The sequence below is a fragment of the Nelumbo lutea genome, chromosome 8 (genome assembly GCF_056320005.1).
Source record: "Nelumbo lutea isolate HS-2025 chromosome 8, American lotus-T2T, whole genome shotgun sequence".
In the NCBI taxonomy this organism is placed as follows: domain Eukaryota; kingdom Viridiplantae; phylum Streptophyta; class Magnoliopsida; order Proteales; family Nelumbonaceae; genus Nelumbo; species Nelumbo lutea.
Genome location: NC_142691.1, coordinates 10,028,896 through 10,040,004, shown reverse-complemented (window position 1 = coordinate 10,040,004; position 11,109 = coordinate 10,028,896). Strand labels below are relative to the sequence as shown.

Genomic DNA, 11,109 nt, shown 5'->3' with positions numbered 1-11,109 from the left:
CCGATGGACTGGTTTGTTACCGTTTGCATAATTCTAGGTCATTTGTAATGTAACTGTTGCAGATGGAAGAGCTCCATTGGCTTGGTTATTGGTGGATGAAATAAAGTTTGTTAGAGGGGGACTGAGACGAAGATGGCTGCTGATGAAGCGGAGGTAACGAATTTTGTCAATTTTGTGTGTGTTTTCTTTCTTGTTTTTTTTTTTTTTTTTGTAAAAAGCGCTCAATTGTATAAATTATATTCAAAGCCTCAAGGGTTATACTAAAATGTGAGAATCATAAGCTATAGAAAAACTTTGACCGCTTATATATATATATAATAAAAATTAAGATTTGAGGCAAAAAAAAAGGACTTTTATTTGACAAAAAAGTGGGGTAATGGGCCTAAGGACCCTTGAAACACATTGATCTTAAAAAGTTATCTAAAAAAAAATCACCTAAGACCATCACGGGTGCAAAGTTATAACCTCTGAAAGTTTTAACTTACATTTTACATTGAAGTTTCTACGAATGAAATAAAGCCTAACCAACTCCCCGGTTTTTAGAGCTTAACCAAATCAATTGATAAACTGGTTCACAGTTTTCTAATCGGACCGTCCAGTCCAATCTGATTTTCTGAACACTGTTTCTTTTTTTTTTTTGTAGTTTTATGAATTTTCAATTGTCTATTTATTACACTTAATTAATATGATGAATATATAATGTTAAAATTTTCAATTTTGATAAAAAAGTTCAATTTTTATACACTTTTTTTTTTTCTGAAAAATTCTATATATTTTCAATATTTAATTTTTGGCAACGGGAGTTAAACTGTTTGATATGCCTCTCCCACCTGTTTGATAAAAGGGATATTGTGCAAAAACAGGGGATTAATGTGTTTTACTTTTGAGTTCAGATCTGCGCCCCACAATGCCCCACAGCACATCCCCACCTTGTATTGGGAACATCTCCCAGTGATCTCTCATCATCTCCCATACTTGTTATCTCTCAGTGATGTCTCATCATCTCCCATACTTGTTATTGGGAGATGTTCCCAATACAAGGTGGGGATGTGCTATGGGGCATTGTGGGGCGCAGATGTGAGCTCTTTATTTTTACATGCCCCTTTGTGATTTAAGAGGACTATGATAAACATAGCAATGTTGGTGTCTATTTAGTGTCTGTTTGGCATCGATACCGTTTGCTCCAGAAAACGATGACACATCAGCACCACGTTAAAAAAATCGATGCTCCAGGAAACGTCAATATGTTTGGAATCATTTTTTCATAAAAAACAGTGCATCAAACCATGCCTTGGAAATTGAAAAGGCGTGGTTTAGTGCAATGCGAAATTCGACGTTTTCTCATATTGGAGCTTGTTGCTGCCAACAAGAACATGATGTGGCAGTACATGAACTTTCTAAAGTGGGTATTAGTGCTGAAAACAGATATGGAGCACCGGTACCAAATAGAAGGTGTTGCTGTTGCTCCAAGAAACATCCTACCTGGCAACAACATTTCCAAATAAAAAAAAAACACCATTTTCTCAAAAAATGGTGCTTCCAACCCACACATATACAACACCGTTTTCAGCATTGATGCCAAACAAATACTTAACCAATTGGTTAAAGATTGAAAAGGGTCATCAACATTGTAAAAACAATTGTTGTCATTTGTTCAGGCCCACTCTACCACTCTTGTTTTCTTTTTAAAATATTTTCAGACATTGCTTTATGAATTATGAAACATAACAAAGTAAAGACTAAAGACTTCACTCTATAAAATACTAGCAAAAGAATGATATATACATCACCTTAAACTTACAAAATACATCAAGATATACATGAATTGATTATATACTTCTCTCGTGTCACCTCAATAAGGAATGGACGATTACCAGAATTTGGCCGTTGCATTTTAAAACGAATGGGAAGGAAGGAAAAGTGATGGCAGAGAGATATTTCTACCTTGGGGTTTTTTTTGCAAAATTTTTACTGGTTAGCATATTGATCTACATGGCATTGGGTTTTCCATCAAATTTGAAAATCGATACTGCACCCACCAAGCTTCTCAGCAGCCTCAATTTGGGATAGTATTGTATTGTCATTTGGAGATAATGATGTTGCTAAAATGTTTCTTAGGTTCCTGTAGATCTCCTCAGGTGGGAGCTTGCTATTTCCATGAAATGTTTCATCACTGCAATGATCCAACGTTGGAAGCTTCACAGGGCTCTTGGTTCTAACATCCACCTTTGCACCTCCCTTGGAAAGCCGAGGAGTATTTGCTTCTGTTTTGAAACAAGTGGGTTAGCGACTAATTAGTTTAAAAAGGTTTCACTCTAAGAAAATACAACAAACTAATAGAGCAGCAAGCAATGCTAGTAGACAATGAATTTATGAAATTCCTACATTCTGTCAACAAGGTTTGACACATAAAACAATACCATCAAATTTGTGTGTAATGTGTATTTTCATAGGTCTCATTGTGTCTGCGGGGCAAAGTTTCCAAGATTGCATAAACTCATTGTTTACAGGAATTGCTGCCCATGAGGACTGGTGTGTGTATCCAGAGATTCGCATAAAAGCACAGGAAGAATTGTTTTGGTGTATGTATGCATGGGCTGCTACGTCGGTTGCTGGCCAATTTATAATTAAGAAAATTACATACAGAATATACATGGGAAGACAGCAACTATGTGCCTTAAAACTTGCATATTCATAGGAAGGCTTGGAATGAACATAGCTGGTAGCTCTGTGCCTTTTCCAGTTTCTGCAACCAGGTTGCACAAAAGATTTATTTTTACAGATAACATGATGTTTTTTCCCTTTTGGGTAGAAAGATAACATGATGTTTCAGTTAATCAAAACAAGTTTTCTGTATTGTATTCTTTATTAGACACCTTCACCATGTAGAACATCTTTATCAAAATAAATAACAAACAATGCCAATTTAAATATGTGCTTCTGAATCTGATGAAGAGGGCATCACGTGTGAGGGATGTAGCTGGTGTTTCTTACCAGTTACTGCCAAGGGATGTCCTCATTTTCTAATCCAATTATTAACTTAATTTGTAAAAAGATAAAAAGTATTATTTCTAAATATTATAACATATTACTTTAAGAATATTCTTAGGTCTAAGATCTACGTCAATAATTTACAAGCACCTCAGGCCTACACCTAAGTGCCTGTTTTGGGAGGGTTTTCACAAAGTGGCTTCTTGCAAGGTGGGCCCCACATGGAAACTATAGAAGCTATGTTTGGTGAAAAACCCAGAAAGCCCAAATACACTTTCATTCAGCCAAGAAATTGACTTTCTGGTGAAGCTAGTTTTAGTAGATTCTTCAAAGTAGCTCAGTCAACCCAAAGCCCTCCCAAATGGGCCCTAAGTAGCTCAGCTATCAAGCTGTATTTACTTCCTTATATTACATGAAAAACAAGAGTGCAAGTAGCTTGGTAGATTACCTTTAGGTCTTGTGGAAGAACCCTGCTTCCTCATATGCATGCCCGCACGTTTTATGCATAACCAGGTTCTTTCTCCTGTTGAATCATGTTCTGATGCTATGGGAATATGCCAGTGGCCTTTCTCTGATTCCTGTATTCCAAGGAAAAGACAGATAAGTATCAATGAAGCAAAAGAAATCTGTATGTCTATAAAGGAGGCAATAAAGTATCCAGAGTTTGCTTCTTTTCTCCATCTACAATCCTTTTAGTTGAAACAAGTTAACTAACTCCATTTTTTATCTCATACATTTAGTGTTGCTGCAAATCAGCATGAAATTCTTCCCCATGTTAACAAATACAGCAAAGGAAAGCCTCATTAAGTTATTCTGACCTGAATAACAACAGAACAAGGAGGTGGCATGTGAAACTCTGGCCCACCATCCTGAAAACTGAAATGGACCTACCACAGATAAAAAGGATTCCTATTCAAGAGATGAATGTTAAAATCTCAACAGGACTAGGAAGGTATACAAATAAAATCTATACCAACAATAAGTTAAAAAAGAATTATACAAAAGAAACATCAGTTAGAAAAGAATTCTAGAGATTCACTTTATGAGTTTCTGTTCCCAGATGCTCCTTGCAGTTCAATGTTATTGATGGGACCCACTGAAATGATTCTTGATGATCGATAAACTTCCACTTATGATAGAAGGAAGATCTCATACCGCTGGTTCTAGTATATCTACGAAAATTAAATATTTTCTTGAAAAGAAAGCACAGAAACATACAAAAGGATAAATAATACAGGAAATGCCAAATCAAGTAAAAAAGACACATGGGATAATTAGCGTTAATGAAAACAAGATAAGAGAGAAACAGAGTGAAAACATCCCTCATTTGTTCTTCATACTCGGTGAAAAAAATCATTCTTCAGATCCATCTCAATGATATTGCCAGAAAATTAGTAAGCACAACTTTATGTATTCAGTTAGCATAAAATTCTAAGTACCGAAGTGTAGTTAAAAGCTTCAACCAACAAAAACGTTTACCCACATGATGCCTTTCTTTCCATTTGGGGAAGAAATCATTTCCTAAAAGCTGAAATATATGATCCCTCATCTCATCATTGGTCACGATTAAACATTTGAACTTTATAGCTGCATATAACCAGTACCTGAAGAACACGTTATTAACATGACCACTTAATGTTGGGAAATATAACTAAAAATATGTGAGCATTCAATTATTCATATACAAATTTCTAAATGAGTTCTTGTTTATACGATTTTCTCCTATTTAGCCACAGTAATTAGATGTGAGAGAGCATTTTACTTACCAATCATCATTTGATCCTGTAGGTGTTGCATAGAGTGCATCAGCATTTTTCCATTTCTCTATTAAGGTTCTGTTTGTTGGCTGATCCATTCTGTCTCCAGTGATACGCTTATTATGAACAACTATTAGTGGCCATTTTTTTGAGGGAAGAATCTGGCGTATTCCATTCACAACAGCATTGACCTAAACATTCCACCAATAATGGAAAACAAGTAAGACTTACTAGAATAAAAGAAAATTCAAACATTAAATAACTTGCCTTGGATAGTGAAAATTTTCTTTGGCTGAAAAGGCCCACATTAGCTGCATCAACCACTGCTTCAAAAGGTCCATAATAGTCCAGCCATTTCTGTAGAGGGTCAGTTTTTCTTTCACATGTTTAGACCACAGATCAAATTTACAAAACAGAAACTATAGAGGGACATTCTGTGCATGTGCTTGTGTGTGTATATATGCTATGAAAAAGATCTTCCTAAGGAAGACTATTTCATACTTGGAATTTTTGGAAGCTTGAATTCCGCTCTCTCTTTGCAGCTATAGATGCTACTGATTTGGCAAAGTTTTCGGTCTCTATTGGATCGAGGTCTATTGTGGTCAATTTCTCCTCACAACCTTTACAGACTCCATCATCTCTGACGAATGTTCTATTGACAGTCCACTTTCCCTTACCTAACCAGCCCTGGCCATGCCAACCCCCACCTCCATTTTCTATTGCATCAATTATTGATTTTTTATCCCATTTTCTTCTCCCTATTCTTGATGCTTCCTTGCTTTTAAACCATCGCTCGATCAAATCTGCTGTAGGAGGTGAGACCTGCCTGACAGATGTCCTAAACTTATGCAACAAGTAGTAAACCTTATCACTTCTACCAGCATTTACACTTAGCCTAAAAAGTGCCTCCAATTCAGGCTCTTCTGGGTAGACCCCATGCTTCAACATGTGTTCTTCAACGGTGAATGCTTTCTCAATGTCTCCACTACTGCAGAAGGAAAACAATGCTGGGCCATAAGACCGCAGTCTGGGGTTTATACCTAGTGGCTTCATCTGCTTTACCATTTCAAGTGCCAAGTCTCCATTACCCATTGACATAGCCATTCGAGCAACAGCTGTCAAGGCTGCTTCATTTAAAGGGACATTTTCCAAACGCATCTTCTCATAAATTTCAAATCCTCTCCTAAGAGCGTACTTTTTGACATTTCCGCTGACTCGGATTTCACAATCTTGTTGATTATCTCTTGCTCTTACAGAGTCATTTTCACTCTCGTTTGACATGGTGAACCCATCTGAAAACAGAGAATTTGGTTCCGTAGCCTTTCCTCCGACTAATCCAACCAGAAACTCGCTAGAACTGGAGGCCAATTTATCAGAACTTGCACCAGAACTATTACCAGATTGATCAAAGCTCAACTTTGTACTGTCGAAACTCCCATTACCCTTCTCCCCAATTTCATTCAGAACTACAGAGTTTGCGCTTGATAACTCACTAATCAAGTTTAATTTCTTGAAACTACGATTACCACTCCCACTTTTAGCTGGGCGGATAACACCCACAGCTGCGGAAGAACAAAGATAAAGAAGCACAGTATAATGGTACAAACCCAGCTTGATGCCATCTTTCTGAGCCGAGTCGTAAAGAGAAATTGCACCCAAGACATCCCCTCTCTTCGAGCACATATCCAACTCAACTCTCAGTGGAATTTGTGATGAATCATCCTCACTTTTATTAGACTTCCCGGCCGTCTTCTCCTCTCCTACCTGACTAGTACCCTTACTCTGTTTGGAGTTTTCTGCCTCTTTTTTATCAACCAAAACATTGCTCTTATTTTCCTTAGATCTTTCACCTCTCCTTTCATCTTTACGCTTGAAAGAAGAAAACTGGGAACACACTTCTTGCTTTGTTCTAGAAACTCTGTCTTTTCTGTTATAGTTACTTTTACCAAACCTCCTTTCCGTTTTTTCCTCCATCACTGAACTAACAGTAGCTTTCATTGATTTTCTTTCTACCCTTTTGTCACTGGACTTCAAAGTCTTAAACCCATAACCCATTTGTCTCTGTGCTATAGAACTTATGGTTTTTGATGAATGACTATGTCCTCTACCAGACAGTTTCGCATCCATGTTGCTAACACTTGCTCTTACTACAAATACTGAAGAAAAGTCTTCATGAAACGTCTGTTTTCGAGTTGACACAGAGAAAAAATTAGAGCAAAAGTGAGATTTAAAGCTAATTAGTGTTGATGGGTACTTACAGAGAGCCATAGAGTGGAGCTCTTTTGGTTGAAGAGACTCGAAGGGAAAGGAGGCCATTTTGGCCGTTGGAAAGGCCTCCCTCCGATATTGTAAAGGGTTATTTTATGTCTAGAATTTGGATTAGATTGCAGTGGATGGATAAGGACTGATTACATAAATACCCTTGTTTAGGCGTTGAAATGACCTATTGTGTCCTTACATTTCGCGGTTCTTCGCCTTCTGCCTGGATCTCTCATTTCCTAATTTCTTAGTTCTTATTAGTTCTTACAAGGTTTTACAGGTGTCGAGGATGCATTTCTATTTAACGACATGACAGTTATTTCAAATTACATTAATACCCTTATTTCGATGTGAATTGCGTAGCCGTTTGATTGGAATAAATTGTGTCCAATGAATATACTACTTGTTGCGATTCCACAGTTACCAGTGGCCTTCCCACACGATTCTGGTACCATGGTCTGGCTGTCATGGATCATTTGATCAGACGGCTGATATCATCCTTGGCTATTCTTACCACTTTGGGTAATCTTGTTATTTTCCGACGAACATATGGTCATATTAGTCTCGACGTTTGAAAAAAATGAAGCCCCCATTTTGCTCTAGAGTCTAGACTGAAGAAGCTGTCTCTTCGTGCCCTTTCTCTCTGGTTTCTCACTTTCTCTTCTCCCTTTCACAAACCAGAAACCAAGAGGTAAACCCTAAACTATGCAAGCATTTCGAATTCGAATCCAAGTTTTTCTTCCCTTCATAAATTTGTATATGTACGTTTCAGGTGAAAGAATTGTATTTTCTTGTAATTTATTCCACAGCTTCCATTGTTTGCTAGGAGTATGGCTTCAGCCATTGCAAACCTACCTCCCTCATTTCTCTTCCATGGAAGAAAAACCCTGTTCAGAAATGTTAGGAACCTTCCAGCTTCTGCCGTCAGAGGTGAGCTTGATCTTCCTTTATCGATGCAGTTCAACTGGTCTTTGGTTCGATCACATTGTTGTACGCACATTCTTCTGTAGATAATTCGTATGATCATGGAAATAGTTGTAAAATGGTGCTTATTGTGCGGCAATTTCTGATAGATAACAAAATCAACCTCGATATAGCTGTCCATGGTGTACTGTTCATAATGTTCTTACTTTAAAGCACTCCTGATGGCTACGAATGGCTCCTAACCAGTGTAGGCGCATTCTTTCATGAAAGTAGGATCACGAGTCCACTATTATTCGGACTTTGGGGTGCTTCTGCTATCCTGCCCCCTGGACTTTTGAGCCTCATAAGCTCAATTGTTCATCACAACTTTGTTCTTTGACTTACGTATCACATTATATAAATGAAAAATGTTTAGGCCTTATTTATAATTTCCATTAGGTCAAGTATGGTGTAGCATTGGCAAGAGGGTTTCAATTGCATTTGCATCTAGTTTCAGCTGTGGTTGAAAGTTCTTAGGTTGAGGAACTTATATCATGGCCATATAATTGAATAAATATCTACCATAAAGTATGTTGTATTATTGAAGCCAGTAATTTGTTTCACGATTTATTTGGGTAGCTCTGGTCACTATTAGTTCTCTTTCTCGTGTTGCAGAGCAAAAGAGACACTTGAAGGTTGTTGTGAAGGCTACTGGGGAAACCCCTGAAACTTCATCCTCCCTGAGTATTGTGGAATCTGTTCAAAATTTCGTAAGCCCACTAAGACATCTGATTTTCTTTCTGAAAGGCATAAATAAAAGACATTTTAGTTCCCCTACTTTAGGGTCTTGAGCATTTCCTTTGTAACATACAAACATTTTGAGAAAGAGAAACATCCACGTGCCTGGGTTTATTAGTGACTGTCCACCTTAGCTTATCTCTTACCCTTTTGGCTGCTTCGGTATTTCTTTGTGATAAACTGGAAAAACATACTTGGTGAGTTTCTTGCTTTTCATAGCATGTGATTGATAGGGAAGTTGCCTGTATCTTGTAATTCCTTTTTGTAACAGTTTCAGTCATATCTGGGATTCTGGCTATCATAGTTCATGGCCAACAGACTATAACATTTACTCAGTTAATTCTGCAATTTTTCTGTTTCTTAGGAGAAAATATGCTTCTAAATAATAACAGTCATATTAAAAGCATGGATTATTTTTTCTTGTTATGTATACCATGAAACAGTGAGATAAGTCTGAAGATCGAGTTGCACTTGTTGGGTTAGGATTTGCGGGTGCAGTAGTTCTGTGGGCAATTGCCAATCTTGTCATGGTATTTACTTTTACTTTTCTTCTTTTCAAAGAATTAATTTAAGCATGAGCACAAGCAACAAAATGAAGTATTGCATGGTTGTACAAGGTGTAGTTGTCCAAGGGCTAAGATAAGGCCAGATGATAGGGGCGCTCATAGGTGACTAGAAGCCAACTTAGGAGGTGCTTAGGTGGTCATGTTTTATAAAAAGAACTGGTTAAGTTTAGCATATTTCCTGACTTCTTTTCATGCAATGTAACATGAAACAATTAAACATTAAATGTAGAATGGAATCATATAGCTTGCGTAAAAAGGGGTGGAGCTCTTTTTCTATTAATGTGAGAGGGAGTTGCAGAGAGAATGTAAATGGGTGTGGGTGAATCAGATGATGGAAAGAACAAAAACGACAGAAGTAGCCCCTGTTATGTTGAATGTGAAGGAGATATAAAGGAATGTGTGTATGTGTGTGTGTCTGTGTGAAGAAAAAGTACACTAGCGGCTAGTGAACATATTACATAATTACTGTCCATTCGCTATCTAGGTATCGCATCTGGTGTACCTTTGCGCTAGTGGAAATAGTAATGTCACCTCAATACCCCATGTATCACCTCAGGCTCAATGAAATAGTAATGTCACAAACAATTCAGTAACTTTATATTAGTCTCCCTGCCCCCTCCAAAATAAATGGAACAATAAATAAAGATATCCCTTCTGTCAAATTCTAACTTTCACCTTATTATATTGGCACTTCAATGATTATCAACTTAATTTTGATTTTCTTTTCCCTATTTCCCATAGGCCATCGACAAACTTCCTCTAATCCCAAATGCACTAGAATTCATTGGCATATGGTTTTCTTGGGTAAGTATCGTGGCAAATATATATTGATTAAAAGTTTTTTTTCCAGTATCATAGTCGAACCCTATCTATAATCTTAATTGTTTGCACTCTAAACTGTTTTCTTTTAAATTGTTCCAGTGGTTCATGTATCGTTATCTCTTATTCAAACCAGATCGGTAAGAAGATTTTTAACTTCACGTTTCTTTGCTTAATCCTGATTCTTGTTTAGATGCGGCCAGTACTAGGAGAACATAAACCATTGGTTATTACTGTACAGCCAAGCTTTCAATGAACTTTTTTGGAATTTTAACTTACATATTTGTGAAGAACCTTATATAGGATTTCGTCTTTGTTTACAGGGAAGAGTTATTCCGAGTTGTCAACAAGTCACTATCAGATATTTTGGGCCTGTAATACGTTCACTGCATGGAACAGTTGGGAAACAATCAGAAGGGTTTTGGGGGCCTAATGTAACTGAGGGTGTGTGTGTTTTCTGTACAGGTTAATAAATAGGCATCTAAAATGTGTATCAGCAGCAGGTACCCACTGACTGGTTGTAGGATGTTCCCCCCCAGGTTTTTCTCGACCTGGGGTGAGGATAGGGAAAATACTTTGGTTTGGAACTGGGATGGGGTAGGCATGGATTTTGCAGTCTGGATCTGATGGTAAATTAGTAAAATGTTTTTGGGGTTTTTACTGTTCAAACCATTCTTAGAATTTTAGGCCAATTTACGGGCAGGTATGGAGCACAGTTTATTTATTCTAATATTTTTATATTTAATATTAATTTTTAAAATATTTTTAAATTCCAAATCCTATAATTTTATTTCTAAAATATCCCCAAAGTATATTAATTCAATTCTTAAAATATCCTCAAATTCTTAAAATTCTATTTATAAACTATCCAAATAATTTTTAGGTGGCTGCTGGGGAAAATTCGGGGATTCCCCCGTCCCCAATGGGGAGTGGGTGCCCCGCCACGTTTAGGGCTCCATAACTACTACTGCTTCTTGCCTTGGAGATTCCACTAATACTGGTAATGCATGCCCACA

At 37.2% G+C, this 11,109-nt stretch overlaps 2 protein-coding genes across 11 annotated transcripts; one reads left to right on the top strand and one right to left on the bottom strand.

Moving 5' to 3' along the window:
• Positions 1-1,761: 1,761 nt before the first annotated feature.
• LOC148842633 (proteinaceous RNase P 1, chloroplastic/mitochondrial-like) lies at positions 1,762-7,112 on the bottom strand. 2 transcript variants are annotated; one of them, XR_016103503.1, is made up of 8 exons: positions 5,250-7,112; positions 5,016-5,105; positions 4,758-4,939; positions 4,475-4,595; positions 4,031-4,163; positions 3,810-3,878; positions 3,440-3,569; positions 1,762-2,264 (listed from the first exon to the last, which is right to left on the bottom strand). XR_016103503.1 is itself a non-coding variant. In XM_088958836.1 (7 exons), exons 1-7 carry the CDS (start codon positions 7,062-7,064, stop codon positions 2,011-2,013), a joined length of 2,661 nt encoding a protein of 886 aa, XP_088814962.1. In that variant the 5' UTR covers positions 7,065-7,112; the 3' UTR covers positions 1,762-2,010. The 2 variants fall into 2 exon arrangements, 1 of the variants encoding a protein (XP_088814962.1); XM_088958836.1 differs by lacking the exon at positions 4,031-4,163.
• A 452-nt stretch (positions 7,113-7,564) lies between these two features.
• LOC148842632 (protein CURVATURE THYLAKOID 1C, chloroplastic-like) lies at positions 7,565-10,762 on the top strand. Of its 9 annotated transcripts, none has more exons than XM_088958838.1 (6): positions 7,565-7,698; positions 7,817-7,937; positions 8,586-8,680; positions 10,016-10,078; positions 10,196-10,233; positions 10,417-10,762. In XM_088958838.1, the coding sequence occupies exons 2-6, from the start codon at positions 7,838-7,840 to the stop codon at positions 10,469-10,471; spliced, it is 351 nt and encodes a 116-aa protein (XP_088814964.1). In that variant the 5' UTR covers positions 7,565-7,698; positions 7,817-7,837; the 3' UTR covers positions 10,472-10,762. The 9 variants fall into 9 exon arrangements, with proteins under 9 accessions (XP_088814964.1, XP_088814963.1, XP_088814970.1 ...); XM_088958837.1 differs by having other exon boundaries at positions 7,780-7,937; XM_088958839.1 differs by having other exon boundaries at positions 7,573-7,698; positions 7,834-7,937.
• The last annotated feature ends 347 nt before the right edge of the window (positions 10,763-11,109 follow it).